Source organism: Eptesicus fuscus, chromosome 12 (genome assembly GCF_027574615.1).
Source record: "Eptesicus fuscus isolate TK198812 chromosome 12, DD_ASM_mEF_20220401, whole genome shotgun sequence".
Classification (NCBI taxonomy): Eukaryota; Metazoa; Chordata; class Mammalia; order Chiroptera; family Vespertilionidae; genus Eptesicus; species Eptesicus fuscus.
Window position 1 is genome coordinate 81,553,746 of NC_072484.1, and position 20,248 is coordinate 81,573,993.

Below are 20,248 nucleotides of genomic sequence, written 5' to 3' on the forward strand. Positions count from 1 at the left end.
GGAGCTGCTCTATAATAATAAAAGCGTAATATGCTAATTAGACCAGATGTCCTTCCGGACGAAGCCGGGGCTACAAGGGAAGCCCAGGTCCCGGGTGCCAGAGGGAAGCTGGTGCCAGCAGCCGGGGGAAGGAAGGCCTACTCTTGCACGAATTTCGTGCATCAGGCCTTTAGTTTAAAAATAAAAATAAAGAGGCTCTAGAATGACTGAATTCAAAGTCGATATTTTTACAATATAGGGACAATGCATTTTCATAACAAATCGTCATAGCACAATTCCTCACAATCTGGTATTGTCAGGAGCGAGGCCTGTCCGGGTGGGGTTTTCCGGCTCACTGACTTTCCCCACTGAGAGGAGCAATGTTGGATGAGAATCTCCCCAGATGAATCGCACAGGTCCCATCTCCGACAGAACTCCAGCTGACAGCATGCGCTGAAGGGCCTCAGAGCGCATCCATCCAAGCCCCTCAGCTCACAGATGAGAATTTAACCTTTTCCCAATGACTCACAGTCTCCACCTCAAGTAGGGCCACAGCTCTAGGCTGGAGCAAAGCACGCAGGTGCCCAGGGGGTCAGAACCACTCAGATCGGAGGCCGGGCTCTGGGCTCTCGGATTTTAGCCCCAGAAGGCCCACTGACCCCCAGCTTGAGGACTCAGGAAAAGAGGCATGAGGCTCCTGTCTCCCCAACATCCTGCCATGCTGATGCCCTATGAACAGCCCCAGCCTCTCCTCTCCTCTCAGATCTCCAGTGCCCACTCCCAGGGCCTGGGGACCACAGGACGGCAGCTGCCATGGAGACCCAGGGTGGTGCAAGGCCCAGAGGGCCCCAGCTGGGATAGTTCTTCAGTTCAGGGGCCCAGAGGCAGCGATGAGAACTAACGCCAACCACGCAGAGGACCCAAGGCCACCAACACGACAAGGGACAGGGTGGGCACAGATCATGGGGAAATACGAGGCTCCCCATCGCACCCCACAACATTTGTGATTCGGGCTTGAAACCAAGAGCCCAGGCAATTTCTAAGTTAGTCCCTGAATGGAAGGTGTGATAGGGACTACTATGAGCTGAGTAGTATCTCTCCCAAAATTCATATGTTGAAGCCCTAACCCCCAACATCTCAAAACATGACCGTCTTTCTGGGATAGAGTCTTTGGAGAGGTGGTTCAGTTAAAATGGCATCCCTAGTGGGCCCTCATCCGCTGTGACTGGTGTCCTCATTAGAGGAAATCAGGACACAGGCACCCAGAGGGACGACCGTGTGAAGACAGGGAAGGCAGCCATCGCAAAGCCACAGAGAGACCCAGCCTTCCTGGCACCGCCCTCTGACTCCAGCCCACGGAACTTGGAGAAAAGAAAGCTCTGGTGTTGAAGCCCCCAGTCTGTGGTCCCTTGTGATGGGAGCCCAACAAGCCACCAGCACAGGGACAAACACCAGCATATAAACAATATGCGGGTGGAGGAATGGGAAGCCACGCAGAGGGAAGGCAAGTATATGGGGTCCCCCAGGCCATCCTGTGCAGACCTTGAAGTAACCATGGAGAAACTGTCTGTTTTTCATAATTTAAAAAAATGGATGACTTGCCCTTTGAAACGGTACCGAGTGCTCTCCACGAGGGCCCTGGGTTTGCACAGTGCGGCACGGGCAGGCCTGCAGTCTCTGAATTTGGGGAAAAGATAAAGGCTCGCTCTCTGCTTATGAGCTTATGGATGTGGCTCCTAACCGAGGTCCGGGCACCCATCTTCGCCACTAAATCCCCACTCCTCGGTGGAATGTAGCCAACACCAATCACATCCTACCCGCCGCCTGCTTCCAACCCTTCCCACTGCCCTTTGATAACGACAAAACTAAATCCCGCCCCTCTAGCAGCATTGCTTCTGTTTCCCCCTCTCCTGCTGGCATTCAAGCTGCCCTGACCCTGCACAGCCTGGGACACAGCGGGCTCCTTCCTGGCACAGGGCCTTTGCACAAACTGTTCCCTCGGTCAGGAATCCTCTTGGCCTAGTTAACTCCTATCACCCTTCACACCATCGCTTCCGCAGAGAAGCCTGGCCTGACTACCCCTCCCCCCAGCCCAGGTCCAGTTCCCTGTCACCCTCATCTCCCTCAGGTAATCAGTTATTACTGATCGCTTCCCCGCTGGGCTGGGAGCTCCTGGGGGCAGGCGCCGCCACGGTGTGTGCTCAGCCCAAGGCTGGGAGGGGTTTGCGGGAGGGTGAGCCGCTCACATGATCCTCTCTAGAGGGGGCATAAAGCCCCTGGGTTAGTACAGAAACCATGAGCGACACAGCTAATCCCAGCTGGACATTTGCTCTTATCTTGGACATTTCCTGCAGCTACTAAGCTTACGGAGTCTGAAAGACAGCCCAGAAAAGCTGTTGCTGCTGCTGCTGGTTCCAGAGAGGAAGGAAGGAAGGGAGAGAAGGAAAGGGAAGAAGCAATGAACACTGAGCACCTACTATGTGTGCTACTATGTATGTGGACTGCTGGGTTACTATGTTCACATATGTTAATTCAACTAGTCTTTATAGCAACCCTGAAAAACGAGGTGAGAGTGTCCCCATTTTTATAGGTAAGAGAAGGCTCAGAGAGGTTAAGTCATTTGTATGAAGATGCAGAGCTGGTAAAGCCCAGCGTCGGCTTTGGAGCCCAGGTCTGCCTGAACCCAAGGCTCATGTTCTTCCTATGACCCACACTCCCCGGAGACCATGTCAAAGGGCTAAAGCAGCGATGGCTCCTGCCTGTGGGCCATGGACTGCAGTGCAGGGATCGTGTCCGGGGCCCATGAGCCCACTGGAGCGCCCAGCACTGCCGGCCTCAACAAACTGCACTTCTTCCATATCCAGACATAACTGTTTTAAAATCAACATACATCCTGTCCTGATGAACACAGCACCCAGTCCTCTGAATGGTTTACCAAATTCATGGCAGTCACGGGAGGGAAAGCCAGGACAGGCCCACGCGCTAAAATGTTCAGCATGTAACACACTTTTTCTCACATGGGCTGTAACAGAGCCATGGTGATCTATTGCTGAGGGGGTGGAGAGAGCATGGGACTTTTGCCATTTTTTAAAAAAAGAAAGAGTGAAAAATACCTGTACGTAGATGCTGGGTTTTGTGTAGACTTTCTGGGAAGATGCAGGGGACACAGGGGTGGCCTCTTACCTCTGAAGAGAACTGGGGGGCTGTGGGCAAGGGACTTTTCGCTTGTTTACCTTTTTGTAAAATTTTAACGAATATAAAATGTTTAAAAGACCATAGCAGGAAGGTGATGCTTAGCCCTCGCACACAGGACTACATTTCAGGTAAGACGCTCCCGGGCCCTGTTCGATTTCTATACCCAAGGAGCCGGTGATGATAATCTCGGAGACCGGTAACTGAGCCGGGACTGAAAGGCCAAGTCAACAGAGGTGGCCTAGCAAACTTGGGCTTTTTTCACAAAACACAATCATCCCTGCGTGCGGCCCTCGGAGCTCTCCCGATGCCAGGGCCCTGGGAAGAAGACCTAATGCTTGTTCTGTCTGATCCACCGAGGTTCCTACTGTACTTCCTTCTGCCCAAATCCCCACCTGCCCCCTGGCCCTGCCCCACTCCCGCGTGCACCACGCACCCACCACCCAGCCCGGCCACACTCACATGGACAGCACCTTCACCTCCAAGATCTCGTTCCTCAGCTCCAGGCATCTTGTGGAGTTATATTCTAAAGGGCCCTCGTAAAATTCAAAGTACCTGGGAACCAACAGGGACAGAGGTTACTATGCAGAGAAGCCGGCCTGACTTTCAGGGACCCTTGTTGGGGAGTCTGTCCTTGTCAAATAAATAGAGCAAACCAGTCCCACCCAGCAGATGAGCTGGTGGAAGGCTCCAGGACGGCTGGGGCCTCTGGCTTGATCACTGAGCGTAAGCATTTATGGGAGTATGACCCCGCTTCAGCAAATGATGACATTCAGAAGCAAGTGGTTCCAAGTTGGTGGCTGGAAAGGGAACTTGCTCTGGCTCTTCCTGTGATCAGTCACTGAAGGAGGCAGCACTGGGCCGGGCGGCAAGGTGGCAGCCTTCAGCCAGCCCTGCCCTCTCCTGCCCCCTCATCCTCCTCTTGGGAAAGTGTTACACAGCGACAGCCACGAGCATAGCTGAGATCCACTACTTTTCTTCTGAACAAGCATTTCCATCTCCGTTAGCTCACTTGATTCCCATGCTCACGCAGAGACTAGGTGAGAGTGACATTTCTTTCTCCCCATTTGGCAGCTGGGAAAACTGAGGCTAAACAGATGGAGCCCCAGGTCCCACTGTCAGTTTGGGGCACGGCCAGGCTTGGTCTAGATCCCACTGCAGAGGTGCCCAAGCCCCTCCAACACCAGCCGGCTCCAGGCATGTCAGAGCCACCTCAGGGGCCCTTCAGCAGCTTCATGCAGAATCACAAATCCAATTTCAGCCAATGCTTGCCAAGTCCTTACCACGGGCCCAGCACTTGACAAGGAGGCATCCACTTTGATCTTTATAACCAGCCCACAAGGAAAGTGATGCCATAAGCCTCAGACAGGCTCTAGGATTTAACTCACTTGCCCAGAGCTGCACCATGAGCCTCAAGGCTGCTCCTGTCCACTCACCTACAAGGACAACTGGTGTCCCACGGGCACTGCCGAGGATCCCTTTAAGGCCTCCCCTTCTCTCACCCTGGAAGGAAGTGCATCACCCGACTGGGGGTGGGGAGGGATGAATTGAGGGGGAGGTTCCCTTGAAGATAAAACATAGTGGTTCACTGCTGGGCTCGACCAAGGAGGCAGGGTGGGCCTCCTGGGCAGAGGCCAGGTGACCCTCTCCTCATGGCCTCCGCCTGGAGGTTGCACAGAAGAGACCGGGCAGATTAAGCTGGGAGGCTGGGCGCATGGCAGCCTCAACTCCTCAGAAGAGAAGCCTGCAGGGTCAAGCCACTCTAAATGTGGGGGCAGTGACCTCGCAGTAGGGAGCCCTGGAGAATCAGAAGTGGGAGAGGTGCCCCAGGGCTGCTCCCGGGCCCTGCAATCCATGAGCAAGGACTTAAAACACAGGCATTCCTCAGGCATTTCCCAGAAACCTGTCGGCAGTTTGTGCTTGTGTTCTCACGTGTCCAACTTACATGTGCAAACTTATGTGCGGCTGCTTAAGAAATACTACATCATTTTACCCAGTAAGTTGGTGTCTTTTTTAAATATTTGTATGCTAAACAGCTTTTATTTTAATATTTAATACTTTAAAACATATTCTGTTTATAAATATGTGTTATTTTTAATTTTAATAAAACAACAGTTAATTTTAAAGCATAACCATATATTTAAATATTTTAAAATATTAGAACAAAATATTTTTAAAGTAACTTTTAAATATAATTTCATAGTTAAATTTAAAAATATATTCATAAGCCCTAGCTGGTTTGGCTCAGTGGAGAGAGCCTCGGCCTGTGGACCCAAGGGTCCTAGGTTCAATTCTGGTCAAGGGCACATGCCTGGTTTGCATGCTCGGTTCAACGTGCAGGAGGCAGCCAATCAATGATTCCCTCTTATCATTGATGTTTCTATCTCTCTCTTCTTCTCCCTTCATCTCTGAAGTAAATAAAAATATAAATATATATTCATAAATATGTTCTTAATAATTTTAATATAGCAATAGTTAATTTGACAGTACTATAATTATATATTTAAGTAATTTAAAATTATATTTCAAAATATGAAAATATTTCATACAACAAATTGGCTCCTATTTATAAAATAAGTTGTCTCCTTGTTCTTTTATCATAAAAGAATTGAAGTAGAGTTAATAAGATTAGGCATTTGGGATCCCCAACATATCACACTCACTTTTTTCTCTGTTTCCCTCATGTTTTTGAACTCCCTCCTCTGTTGTTCTCACCCAGCAAATTCATATTAATACTTCAGTACCCACTTTAAATGCACCTACTTCTGGGAAGGCTTCCTGACCATTACCTCCATGGTCCTCTGTACACTGTCTTTTCATTAGAGCAAATAACATTGTATTGAAATAGTCTATTTATATATCCATTTCCCTTCCAAACTGTAAGCATGGGAACTGTCTTTGTTATCTCTGTACCTTCTGTAGTACAGAGGCAGGAAAGCTAAGAACTGTATTTCCCAGACTCCCTTGCAGCTAGGTTCTGGATGAAGTTGAAGTTCAACCATTCAGAAGCACTTGCTCGAGACTGTTATTGGAGAAGAATGACAAGCCTCAAAGCATTGTTTTGCTGGTGCAGAATGTGGCCGAGGTGGCATGGCTCTTGGAAACTGCAGTGGTGGCAGCACTTTCACGATTATATCAGAGGCCGCAGCTTTCACAGTGGCCTCATTTCACAGTGTAATTAGGGGAGGCATTTCTGGAAGCTCTGCCTGGTGTCTGTCTACGGAACTAGTTGGACCCTTGATAAATCCTTTTCTGTTTGAATTGGTTAAAAAGGATCCTGTTATCTGTAATTAAGAACAAGGAAGAGGTCAGCCTGGGGCCACAAAAAAAGTCCATGACCTTGGCTTTAATTCATGTGGTTTTCCAGTCACACAACACAAAGTGGGGTCTGGTATCTGATTACAAAGATCATCATTCGCAACCAGAGCCAGTGGCACCAAGCCCTTCGGAATCCACTGGGTCATCCAAAGCCATGATCTCAGGCTGCTACCAGAAAAGCTCCCTATTCAAATGATGCAGGAGGTCGTTAGGAGGACAGAGATGGGAAAGCTGTGGGCATATCTTAGACATGCCTCTACACCAGCTGTGTGACTTTGGGTAAATCACTTCCCCGCTCTGGGCCTCTGCTTCCTCCTCCTTAAAACAATCTGTTTGAACTAGGTGATATCTAAAGGCCCATCCAGCACTAAAATTCAATACCAAGCTTCCCCAGAATTCCCCACTCACTAACCAAGGCAGATCGATACTGTGAATTAATGGTCCACACACAGGAGGAAGTTAAAACCAATCAGCCCCTGCCCTTCGATCAGCTAGCCCCTCCATTGCCTCCACGAGACCGTCCCTGCCTTACCTCCATCAGCCTCCATTTGGCTTCCTTTTCTCCTGAATCCCCAACATCACTCATAAGAAACTAGACAGTACAATGATCCCAAATGGTCAACCTATGAACCAGGAGGTCATGGTTCAATTCCCAGTCAGGGCACATGCCTGAGTTGCAGGTTCAGTCCCCAGTATGGGGCGTGCAGGAGGCAGCTGGTCAATGATTCTCTTTCATCATTGATGTTTCTCTCTCTCTCTCTCTCTCCCTCTCCTTCCTCTCTGAAAGCAATAAAAAAAATATTTTTTTAAGTGTAGCACATACTAGTATGTAACAGGGTTTAGACAAGATATTGATGATAATTTCAGGGAAAATAGTAGCAAGTGCCAGGAACACAGGAAGTACCCAATAAATATTCACTCCCTTTCCCCCCTTTTCCTGCTATTAAAGGACAAGAACTGAGAGTGGATGCCCAGGGAGTCAGACACTTGCTTCCAGCCCCTCAGCTGGTTGATGGCAGAGCTGAGTCAGAGATGAATAACTCAGGAAGTGTCTCCACCGTCTGCTGCTATTAGTAACCCTCTCTCCTGCCCCTGTGAATAAAGCCCACACTGAGTTCTGCGTGGACGTTGGGATGTCCTTAATCACCCATCTCTGCCACAGATTCCAAAGACAAACTGTGTTTCTGATGCTTTGACATCGCAACATGCTGACTCTGGAGAGACTGTCCCTCCCAGGGCTTGCCTAGAGGTTCCTTGAGATAATAAAGGACTGAGTTAAGCTTCCCCTTAACCTGTGAACACACCCTTCACATGCACACCCACCAATACTGAGCTTATACCCCACCCGCACCAACTTCTCTCACACTCAGGGCTACTATTCCAGGTGCCTGAAGACACCCCGGGTGGTACCTAAGTCAAAATCAAAACTGTTCCAATGCCTGGGTCTAAAGCCTCCAGTGTTCCCATCTGGAAAATGGAACTGATAGTCCTTGCTTCCTTCTCCATCCTACCTAGGCTTTCCTTTGGCGGGGAGGGAGAGCTCTACTGCTCCATCAGTCTCTAAAGACAACTGACCTGAGGAAATAAAATTGCCAGAAGCACGGGCACGCTAACCACCTCTAGTCTGCTTCTGACAGACGCCCAAGGACTGCATTCTGGAGGGGGGCGTGGAAATCCCTGTTTGGTCTGGATATAGCCCATTATGCAGACATCAAAAATGAGGCTTCCATTTTTTGGTGTAATGACATAGGAAGAGGCTCACATGATAACATTGAGTGGAAAATGCAAGTTATAAAACTATGGTTTTATAAAAAGAATTACATATACATATGTGAATGCATGGGAAAGGGAGGGGGGCTGTAAAAAAACATTAATAGTGGGTTTCTCCAAGTGGTTTTAAAAAATACTTTTCTGGCCCTGGCTGGTTTAGCTCAGTGGATAGAGCATTGGCCTGCAGACTGAAGGGTCCCAGGTTTGATTCCTGAGCAGGCTGGTCCCCCGTAGGGGGCATGCACAAGGCAGCCGATCAATGATTCTCTCTCATCATTGATGCTTCTATCTCTCCCTCTCCCTTCCTCTCTGAAATCAATAAAAAATATATATATTTAAAAATGCTTTAAAAAAGACTTTTCTGTAATGGGGTTATGACTCTTTTATTATTGGGAATCACTAGTAAATGCCCTTTTATTTTAAGTCCTAGATCTCCCTTGAAATTGCTCTAGTTTCCCCTTAACCTGCTAGAAGACTGGGAGAAGCAGTTTCTCCAACCTTCTTAACGCCATCAGCCTCTCAAGGTGAGTTTGTCACTGTCTCTTCTTTCAATTCTGGAAAGACGATCTCTATGCAGCTCAAAGGGGAGGGGGCCCTGGCATCCCATTCGGGCACCTCACTGGTATAAATAGTTCCCGCCGGCCAGATCAGGAGCCCAGCTCGTCTCAGATGCCACTTGGCTTCCGGCAGCCAAGTCCGAGGCTGGTGCCAGGCTGCATCCGTCCTGCGCCCTGTCTCTGTGCCCTCGGGACTGTGATGGGCAAGGCTGGACGGGCCTGGCTGCCTGGCCAGCCACTGAGGGCCTCCACTAAGCGAGAGGACAAATGCCGAAGGCCAAGGGCAGAAGTAGCCTTGGTGGTCCTGACACGATTTCCCCTCCTCCCACCCAGACTTGGGCTCCAGCTTTACAGGTGGAGGAGGCCTCATGTCAGCAGGCCCAGGGCCTGGTGTGCAGATAGTCTGACAGCCTTTCCCTGCAAGCCTGTCCCACAGGCTCCCCTGTTGGCCTGATCCCCCCTCCAGAGCTTCCTCAGGACCATGGGGTCTTCCTTGGGGGCCACAGTACTTTGAGCCCAGCAACTACTGGCTGGTACAGGACGAGGCCCCTGAATTCAACTTCCTATCTCACACTCCTTCCTCCCCAGACGCTGACCTTCAGGGAACCAAAGCCCAGGGAAGGTGGCTGTGCTGAGCAGGAGCACCCCTGTTAGGCCTCCTCCAGCCCCCGGAGCAGGGCAGTGGCCCCAGCTCAGCAGTCTACACCCCAGGCCCCGTCAGCCTGGGGCAGAGTCTCCAGGAGCCACAGAGTCGTTTGTTGATTCCACACTGGGTAGGAAACCCGCGTGGGCATGGCACCTCTACAAATTAGGAAAAAGCACCTTTTTCTCCAGGTGAATTAAGCCATATGCCAGGCACACGGCTGGTCACGTGAGGGCGAGGGGGGTTTCAGCCGCACCTGCCCCCTTGGCTAGTGTTTTTACACAGAGCCCACCCTGCACATCTGTATGTGGCAGCCTGATGCTAGACTCTAATTTTGTCTTGTTTAACCCTCCCAACTGCCCTACGAGGCAGGCATTATTTCTCCGTTTTATACCCAAGACTCAGACTGCAAGGGGTAAAGGAACTTGTCCACAGGCATTGAGGTAGTAATTAGTGGCACTAGAAAGGGAACCCCAGGCTTCTAAGAGCCCAGAACCCAAGTTCTGACTCGGTTAAGCCACGGCCGGGTCACTGGGGTTTTCTCAGTAAGCAGCCTCCTCCCTCCCCGCCGCCCGCCTCCCCCTCCCCCCGCCCCTCAGGCCCACAGCCCCCTTCAGTGAGCTCTGTGCTATTTCTAGAGCCAGAACAGCTGCCGGCTCCAGACAGCACACCACCCGTCAGAGCAAACGCACAGAAATCAGTCTGAAAACTACAGCCTGACAACACAAAGGACTGAGTGTCTTCCCACACAGGCGCAGAGGGAGGCACGAGGGCTCGGCTACTGACAACGGCAGGTCACAGCTCCCGGTGGTGGAGAGACGGGCTCGGCCCCCTGCCTGGACCATGGCCCTGTCTGAGCCACGGTTTCCTCATCTGTCCACAGGGATCCCTGGGCTGTTTGGAGATATGAGAACTGAAAGCTAAAGAGCCTGATGATGTTCTGAGTGCAACCCGTGTAAGTCTTGTGACTGATCTGCTCCCAGCATGGGCCTCACTGAAGTGCCATCCCTGGCCTGGGGTGGGAGCTGGGGGTCAGGGCAGAGCCCAATGTGACACTCCTCCCTACCCCAACCAGCAGTTCTGCAGGGCCTCAAGTCACGTGTCTAGCACATTCCTGCAAGAGCACATATTTGGGGGCCTTATTTTGGGCCCAGGTCAGGGAGCCCCGACAAGCTCCCCTTGTAAAATTCAGCTCACCAGCCATGGGCCTCCGGGTGTCGAAAGTCAATTTGGTCCCCTTCCTCATGCACATCGTCCGACTGCTCCTGGGCTTCCCCACCGTGCCCCGGGCGGCCACGCCAAGAGCTGCATCCAATGGCCTCTTTTCTTTTTTTAAAAAAGTATAGTTGTATTGATTTCAGAGAGGGAGGGAGAGCTAGAAACATCAGTGATGAGAGAGAATCACTGATTGGCTGCTTCCTGCACACCCCACCACTAAGGATCAAGCCCGCAACCCAGGCATGTGCCCAGACCGGGAATCAAACTGTGACCTCCTGGTTCATAGTTTGACGCTCAACCACTGAGCCACACTGGCTGGGCCCAGTGGCCTCTTCTTGGTTCATCACTCACCTCAGGCCTCTTCTCCATGCAGTGCCAGGGCCCTGATCTGGTCTTCTTTCTCCCTGATTAGTCTCAGTCTGGAATCCTCTTCCTCGCTGTGTCTGCCCAGTTGCTACAGAGCAGAGGCCAGCCTTGGGCAGCCTTCCCCGCCCTCCGGCATGGCGTCGCTGAAGGGGGTGCGGGCTGTGTGCAGCCACATGAAGTGGAAGATGGGGACAGTCCCGGGTGCCTTACTTTCTGAGCCCCCTAAGCTGGTTATGGGGTGGGTGCTTGGTCCTCCCAGCCCGACCCCGACCCTTTTTCTTTCCATTCTTACTCCATTCTGTGGCCTCTGCCTTTGCTAAGTGACTGGTATAAAATTCTCACAGATGGTCAGGGAGGCCGGGAGCATGGGAGCCATGAAGAAGAAGGAGAGGAGGGAGAATGGGTGATGGCTGCTGAAGGGGGTAACGGACGGTTTGGGGAGCTGACGTAGGGGGAGGGAGAGAGGAGGCCCTGACAGTCACCCATCATCTTCTGATCTGGAAACACAGTCCCCAAGAGGCAGCATCTCCTACCCAGACTCCTCCACGTGTCAGGGGCAAAGATTGGGCCAGACTCTACCAGGGAGGTCCACGCAGGGGACTCCAAAGTGGGGGTTTTATAGGTGAGGAAACTGAGGCACAGAAAGGTTCATGTAAGTGGTTATTTGCCCAAGAGACTCGATTCAGACTCAACTAAGGGTCATAATGCTCAGGGGCCCAGGGAGCTCATGGAGTGAGACCCCTTGAGGAGCGTCAGGGCGCCCACAGCCCTGCCCGCACAGTCAGCCTCCTCCCTGTGTCAGGGCGCCCACAGCCCTGCCCGCACAGTCAGCCTGTTCCCTGTGTCAGGGCACTAACAGCCCTGCCCGCACAGTCAGCCTGTTCCCTGTGTCAGGGCACTAACAGCCCTGCCCACACAGTCAGCCTCCTCCCTGTGTCGGCCCCCGAGGCCCACGCCAGGTGCCCGGGAGGGAAGGGGAAGCTGTGCCAACTTTGTTCGGTTTTTCCAGCACCCAGCCCAGAACGCTGCCAAACCCGAGCCTCCGAATTCTTCCCAGCTGGATGGAGCCCAAGAGCGCTGTCCCTTTATTTACGTATTTATTTTTGTCCTTCCGCAGAAGTGAAATTGACCAGAAGGGCTTAGGCTAAGCCAGGCTGCACCACAGTGCGGGCGCGCAGACCCTCTGCTGCCTGGCCCCCCACAGCTGTCACCACATCATAGTTCTTTCCTTTGGGGTGACCTTGCCACTGAGGGCTCCTCTTTGAAAGGCAGAAATCCCAGGAGCATTTTTGGGGGGTAATAATCAGGAAATAGTAAGCACAGGGACTGGGGTAGAGGGTAACACACAGAAGATAAAAAGTGGGAAAGAGAATAAAGAACATTATAACCTGATGAATAAAAAGATAGATGCAGAGGCAGTAAAGCACCGAACAGACTGTCAAATTACAGCGGGAAGGCTGGGGAGTGTTGTGGGGGGTGGAAATAGATCAACCAAAGGACTTGTACGCATGCATATAAGCACAACCAATGGACACAAGACACTGAGGGGGTAGGATGAGGGCATGAGACAGGGAAGGCTGGGGGAAGGTCAATGGGGGAAAAACGGAGATATATGTACTAATATATGTAATATTTTAAACAATAAAAAATATTTAAAAAAATAAAATCAATAAAAACATACCAAAAAAAAAAAAAAAGTGGGAAAGAGGAGAGGGGAGACGGGAGGCCCTACAGATCACCTTGCCTGTAGCACCAAGGACAGCAGTCATTATGGGAAGGGAATATGTACGTAATTACCTACCTGAGTCACTATGGCATTTTATTACAGTCTAACAGCCGGGAGCCGAGGACAGGACTATACAAGATGGAGGACTTGGGAAGAAAGCTAAGGGAAGCCACCCAACCCTGCGTGACCTGCCCGCAGCCCAGAAGGGAGGATCCCTCCGTCCAGCATGGCCCGTCAGTGCTGGGGCCCCAGGGTCGCACTGGACGGGGCGAGTTCCAGCTCCTCCACCCCGCACCTGGAAGTGGTGACTCAGTTTCCTCATCTGTAAAGGGGGCAATGACAGCAGCCGCCCTAAAGGTCTGAGGGTGAAGATTGAATGCAGGAAGAAGCCTGGCACACAGCCCCCAATAGTGCTTGGCCACGGGCACCGCCTGTGGAGGTCCAAGCCAAGTCTCACCCCTCCACGGAAGCGCTTCTGACTTCCACTCTGAGCTCTTGGAGCACTCGCCATCTGGCCCACACAACTTATTGCCTCATTATATACTGTCTGGAAACAATTAGGGAACAATTCAACACAGCATAATAAAGTGCTGAACTGAATTCCATCACCTTCCTTCCTGCTCTGAAATACGACTATTCCAAACCCCATATTGGGCAGTGCACGCTAGACACACACACAGACAGATCTCAGCCGAGAGGACTCCGGCCCAAGGACCCAACCCTCAGCTTGGGGCTTGCTCTTTTCTCCTGTGGCCGTGCTACCCTCCCACCGGGAAGCCCCTGGCCCCCGACTTGAAGCCCAGCTGCACGGGGAGAATGCTGCCCCAGGAGCAGGCAGCTTAGGTGAGTGGCAGCGTGGCCAGCTCTGCTCCGGAACCCAGAGGGAAGTGCCCTGAAGCTGCCTTTGCACACCGCCCCGTGCCCTCCTACCCCAGACCAGGATGCCCGAGGCTGTGCAGAGCCTGGGAGAAGCGGCCGCTGAGGCCAGCCAGCGAGGCCACTTGTGGGCTGGTCTAAAGATAGAGGGCCCAGGGTCCAGCCCAGCTCTCTGGGGCGGAGGTAGAGGGGGCGCCTCGGGGTTAGAGGAATGCCCGAGCAAATGCAGAAGGGTTTATGCAAACTGGAGGAGAGTTCTCCGTGTGGGTAATGATAGAAATAGCCCTCTGCACAGACACATCTCACAGAACGTCCAATTAAAGGGCTATCAGGGAAGGCTTCAGGGAGGAGGTGGGGCAGGAAGTGGAAACTGCAGGGAGGACAGGACTTGGATGGGGAGCAGGGTGCAGCTGGCAGACGCTGAGTGAAGCCCTTTGTGCTGTGGCCCTGGGCCAGGCTGAGTTCGGGCCTGGGGGACTCCTGCCTCGGCGGCCCTCAGCCCCTGTGACTGGGGGGGTCTTTTCCCTGGGATGTCCTGAGGCAGGGGCGCAGCGCTGCCGGCCCGGCAGGACCAAGTCCACAAGGACACTGCTGCCTTCCGCCACCCTCTGAGTGGTCACTGGCCAGGTCAGAGGGGTCAAAGCACTCAGCTGGCCCGGAAGGACAATGCTGCCTTCCTTCTCCTCCTCCTCCCCGTCAACCTTTCCCAAACTTGGGAAGCTCTGAGGGGGGTATCTGGGAGGGTTTCTCCGTCAGTTATTGCAGAAGTACATAATCTGCCTTCGTGCCTTCTCTCCTTATACAGCCCCCGCCCCCACCTCAGTCTCCCTCTCCCACCCTGCCACGCAGAACTCAGGCCACCCTACTGCCCGCGCTTCTCAAGAGAACATCATCCTCTGGCCATTCCAAACTGTGAATGGGTCTGTGATTTCCAAGTGTAGTCCCTGTCCGGGGATTAATGTTCAAAGACTGTGCCAGGAGAGGACAGGGTTTAATCCAAAGGACTAAATCTCTAAGGAATAATTCAGGGACAGGGACATTGAAGTCTGCTTTCTTATCAATGGCCTTTACCAAGCCCCTGCCTAATTCCTTCTTCTACTCAAGTAACATGTACTGAGCACCTACTGCGTGGCCGGTGCTGAGAACTCAAAGATGGAGAGGCACAACAGTGGGGAGACGGAAACATCAGCACCTAACGTGAGAGCTGCCCGGGAGCTTCCTGCTTCTTCAAAGCGCCCACTTGAGTAGAAGCACTTGCTAATTAAAATGTATTCCTATCTGCTCATTAAAGCAGTTCCCCTAAGGCACTTATTGGACAACACGTTTAGACTTAAACTTGAAATTAGTAAAGCTAAATGTCCATGTATGTCTTATAACTCACTCACTTCCCAGTGCGGCCTGGACTCTCCCCAGCTCATGTCCAACGAGAACCCCGGACCAGCGCCTTCACGAGCACTCTCTCGCCTGCGCTTCCTTTGTGATCCCTGGGACATGCTCCTTCTCCTCGTGGTCACTGGGTGAGTTTACGGCTTGTGAGTCATTTGCTTTTCTGCCCCTTTTTATCTGCTGGTTATATATATGGTGCCTTCTGACTTCCCTTCCAACCCTGTACCACACTTCAACACACCACACAACTACACAGAACAAAACAGCGGGTGCTGAGTTCCTCAGTGGGTGAAGGGTACCACCGCCTGGTCACACACGCCAGGCACGTGCCCCGGGACGGCGTACTCCGCTCTGCAGGGCCCTCACCAGGGCGCCCCAGTTCCGTCCTCCCCCACGCCCTGCCAACCTGGTGCCAGGCGCTGCCCTGCCTATTCTGAAGAAGGCGGAGGCTGCTCCTACATTGAGGTAGAAAAACCCCAGCCATATGGGTCAGTTCGATGGTTTCTCACAGATGTGGGCACTGCTGGGGTCAACCAATAATTGGCATCTGAAATGGGAACTGCCCCAAAGCTCAGGATGTGTGGTCATCCCATTTCTAAGGGAATCCTTGGTGCAACGGCCGTTCTCCAGAAGGAAATCAACTCAGCTGGTGACAACACAGAATAAAGGTGCCTTAACTCCCCACCCGCCCGACATGCTGGGGTCTCTGACCCTGAGCCCAGCTGACAGGGAGGGAAGGCTGCCCAGTCCCTGAGGGAGGAAGAGAAAAGGGGGGTGACAGGAGACCGGCTGCAGAAAGGAAGTGGAGGAGAGAGGCAGGAAATGGGACAGAGGGAGAAAAGTGGACCAAGAAAGGGTGGCGGAAAGAAAGGGAGAGCGAGCATAGGTGAGGCAAGAGAGGCAGAGAAATTAGAGGCAGCATTGCGGAAAGGAGGGAGAGAGGAGCTGCTGGCAGTGGAGAAAGCTAGACACGGCCCTTGTGCAGTGGTCTCAGCCCCTGTCCAGGGGCGGCTGCCCAAACCGGCCGCCAGGAGCCAGTCCCATCTTGCTCAGTGGGTTAGCACTTTCCACAGAAAGCTCTCCACGAGCTCTGAACCTTCCCAGGCAGGCAGACACTTGCTGACTTGGCGAGACCACCCCCCATCTGCATGGGCAGGTCTCACAGCGAAGGGCCGACACTGGAGCCTCAACATTGGGAAGGGACCACTCTGGGCTCCTCACTCTCGCTGGTGACATCCCAGGGCCAGAGGCTGGCCAGAGCCCCCAGCACACACCTGCGGAAAGACCTGAGCTCCTGACAGGCCCTGATCCCGGTCCCGGGCCGCAGGCCTGTCGGGACACCTCCCCCACTGAGTGCTTATATGACAGCCATATCTTTTATCTTCCAAAGCATTGGACAGAATCGTGTGCACTGGGGGTCCCTGAAGAACACGGTACGTCTCTGCAGGGGCGGTTTAATGTTTTGGTGTCAGTATTAACAGCAGCAGACACTCAGGCCTCTTTCCCAGGGCAACAGACTGAGAGTCAGCCGGTACTTAGAGATGCAAAAATGAAGGAACAAAACACTTTAACCAGCCCCTGGAAACCCTCGGCTGGCAGATTCCAGCCACACCCAGCTCTGAGCAGAGCGTGCATCCTGCCTGAGAATATTCTGTTTTCTTTCATTCAACAAATGATTACTGAACTCCCACTGCTGAGCATGCAGACTGCCCTGAATCACTGATTTTGAGCTCCAAACACCATAGCAGATCGAGAAGAAATAACCACGTGATGGTAGGAATGTCAAATCTCAGTTGCAGTCTTGATGGAAATGGTCCTTACCCAGCCAAGGTCACCCTCGCCGGGGGGCGGAGCCATCAGAACCGCCTTCACCGTGGGATTTCAGAGGAGCAGGGAGCGCAGCTGCCACTCACCCCTGCTGCCACCCCCACACACCTGGACACACCTGCAGGCTGATCTTCCAAATCCCTGCGGCAGGTATGGACTGAGGCCCCACCTCATGTGGAGGCTTGAGGCCCAGGCTTCCTCCCAGCCCACCTTCAAGAGAAGGGGGCCAGTGAGTCCCTACTTGGTTGTGGATGGGTCCTAGCCCTCACCCCTCATGTCAAGGACACAAGTCAGGACCTCAAGATGCAGTGAGCTTTGAGCCACTGCGCCAAGCTGGCTTCTTCCCGGAGGGCAGCTCGGGGGTGAGCCACGGGGTGGGGGCTGCAGGGTCACCCCGACAGGCGTCCCCCTCCCTGGTTATTCGCCCGGGTCTGTACCTGGAGCTGGAGTCACTGCCGCCGGGTGACTCTGGGTCGTCCGTGACATTAAAGAGCCCCGTCCAATTGTCCAGCTGGTCGCCATTCTGCCAACCAAACTGGAGGCCTCTGGCAAGAGAACGAGGCAGTCGGTACTCACGCTCAGGCGCTGGGGGAAGCCTGTCTACCAGAGAGCCACGTGCTGTCGTGTGCCCTGTGGCACATCGCCTCGATCACACACTCAGTGGGGACGATGACAATAAACCTTCGCAGGGTTCTCTGCTCGTCTGCATCCCCTCATCGCACCTTTACCGGCAGAGCTGAGGTTTCCCATTGCACACACAGGGAAACTGAGGCTCAGCCAGGTCCAGGTCACCGTGCCCTCCTGCCTCCCAAGTGGTGGGTCCCTCAGTTCCCGCCTCTAGAGACCTACACCACGAGAGCCCCTAATCGCCACACTGTCCTCAGAGGCCAGACACCCTGCAAAGCTTTTCAGGAAACCTAGGTTTCCAACACAGGACACGCCTCCTAGTTTAAGACGCTGGACTCAAAGTACAAGGTCCTCTCTGCTGCCTCCCCAAACCTGGCTGAAAGGATAGCTAAGGGGTAAATAAGGACCTGGGCTTGGAGCCAGGGAGAGCAGGGGGCTAGGGACAACACTGGGGGAGATGAAAAGCAGGTGGGGAGCCCTGACTGTCCACAAGAAGCAAGCCTGTTCCCCTCGCACAACTCAGGAAACCGGGGTGGTTCCGTAGTGCCCTCACCCTCCCTTCACAACGCCCCTTGGACCGTTAGGACTGTGACACACCCTGGCTGAGACATCCCATAACAAGCCAACCAGACGTTAATATTTATGTTCCCGCAAAGTGCTTCACTTCCACCGGGGAGCGGAGTCAGGCCTCGGAGAACAGAAGGGGAATGAGGGAGGCTGGGGAAGCGAGGGTGTGCATGCTGCCTGCCAGGGTAAGTGTCTGAGCGGCAGTCCCCTGCTGCCATGTGGGAAGGTAGGAAGATAGTCACCCCCACCCCCAATAAAATGGCACTGTGCTCAGGTTCCCAAAAGATGCTAGAAATTCAGACTTCACTATCCCAAATTTCCCACTCATTCGAGCTTGAAACACGCTGCAGACCAAATACTCCTAGCAGCCTGGGACCCCCACGGGCGGCCCCCTCCTTATATCATCTTGCTGGATCCTGACCTTAGTCCAAAGAGCGAGACAAAGTGGGCCTCACCCATCACAGATGAGGAAACTGAGGCAGACAGTGGGAAGTGGCCTCTCAGCCAGCTCGGGGCCTGGAACCCAGGAGTCCTGACTCCCAGTTCAGCTCTCTGGCTAGGAAAGTTCTGGCTCCCGTCCCACACAGCACCCCTTGGGGTCTCCCAGCTTGGCGGCTGGGTCAGCGACCTCAGCAGCCGCTTCACTCACCAGACGTGCCCACCATTGCAAAGGCCCCCACAGAGGGAGCCTTCCGGAGGGAGCTCTGCCTGCACCACCCGTTCCCTCCCACTCCACAAAGCGTACAATAGAAATGCAAATGACTGAGCTGCTGTGATTACAAGGATAACCTTGAGTTTGGCTCCATTTGAAAAAAATAATAATAAAAGAAGAAAATCATTCACAAACCATCAGTACTTACCTTTCCTGGGGAGGGGGGGTAACCTATTGCATTACTCATCTGTATCCTCTCTCCCCTGGTCCAAGAAGGGAGCGCAGCTTCATCACCCCTCTGACTTTAGGGCCATGTGGGGTGTTGGGGCTGAGAGAAGCCCTGCTAGGCCCTTCTAACGGAAGCAGGAGGGCCTTCCAGCCTGGGGAGGGCTGGTGGAGGGCTGCGTGGACGTGGTGAGACCACAGCTGAGCAGAAAGTTCCTTGGGCCCAGGAAGCCCCTCTGCTGTGGTGGCTTGGGGGTCCTCCCCTGGGACTCCCCTGAAATGGACAGCAGGACCCAGAGAGACTAATGCTTCGGGACCTCAGGAGGCTAGACCCAGGGCTCTAGAAGCCTCCAGAGAGCAGTGAGCAGATTGGCTGAGGCTGGGGTGGCCTGGGGAGTCCCCCCAATCTTTGTTCCTTAGGAGCCTCCATGACCTTCACATGACCCTGAGGGGGGTGAGGTGGAGGGAAGGCTCCTCAACAATGACGGACTAAATTTCCCACCAGCTGGTGGCTAAGGTTTAGTCTTTTTCTTAATCAAAAGAAAATGAGGCAAGGAGCCATTTCTTTCAAACCGAGCTTGCGGAATGAAATGCATAAACACGCTTCTATTATTAATCAGCAAATCACTTGCATTGTACCTCACAGCTGACGGAGGGTATCTTGGCTTCATCCATTCGTGCTATTTTTATTTTATTATATGTGTATACATATCAAATATTTATTTTGTTGTATTATTCTAAACCTATCGCACAGCCATGCCAGGCTGGGGGCTGGGGTTCCACAGTGAGCAAGCTAACAAGAGCCCTGCCCCCGTGACGCTCAATTTCTCCTAGAGGGAGACAGATGTAGCAATTATAAACTCAGAGGCGACACGATGGGTAATGGGTCCGACGGTGGAAATGCTGCGGAAAAAAGGAAAGGGCGGCAAAGGGGACAGGTGTGTGGGGTGAGTAAGGGGTGCTACTCCACATGGGGTGGGCTTCTTCCTGAGAAGGTGCGTCTGAGCAGGACACGAAGTGGGTGATGCGCCCCGGGGGAGGATAATCTGTTGCAATGGCCCTGGGCGAGCGTGTGCGGCTTATTCTGGGGCTGGCAAGGTGCTGCGGGCAGCTGGGGCTGCGTGGGTCAGGGGCAGCTGGCAGGTGATGTGGCATCAGTTCAGAGAAGCAGCGCCCCCTTCCTGTGGTCCCTCAAAGCCATCTAGGAGGGAGGTGGGCCCCATCTGCTGAGGAGCACCCGGGAGTCTAGTGCTGGGCCCTTCCTGGGGCGCCCAGATTGCTCTCCTCCGCCTCCCACAGTGCTCTGCCCTCCCCAGGCC

At 53.2% G+C, this 20,248-nt stretch overlaps 1 protein-coding gene across 3 annotated transcripts in view; it reads right to left on the reverse strand.

The window, feature by feature from the left end:
* ST8SIA5 (ST8 alpha-N-acetyl-neuraminide alpha-2,8-sialyltransferase 5) overlaps positions 1–20,248 on the reverse strand; it is a 42,444-nt gene that overhangs the window by 15,603 nt on the left and 6,593 nt on the right. The window contains exons 2-3 of one of the 3 annotated variants that reach the window (XM_028135938.2): positions 17,296–17,403; positions 3,634–3,726 (exon numbers count right to left, since the gene is read on the reverse strand). The exons of 1 other annotated variant lie outside the window; for it this stretch is intronic. In XM_028135938.2, coding sequence (XP_027991739.2) covers positions 3,634–3,726; positions 17,296–17,403 — 201 coding nt within the window. The remainder of the gene's footprint in view (positions 1–3,633; positions 3,727–17,295; positions 17,404–20,248) is intronic. One more of the 3 variants, XM_008157954.3, reaches the window with a different exon arrangement.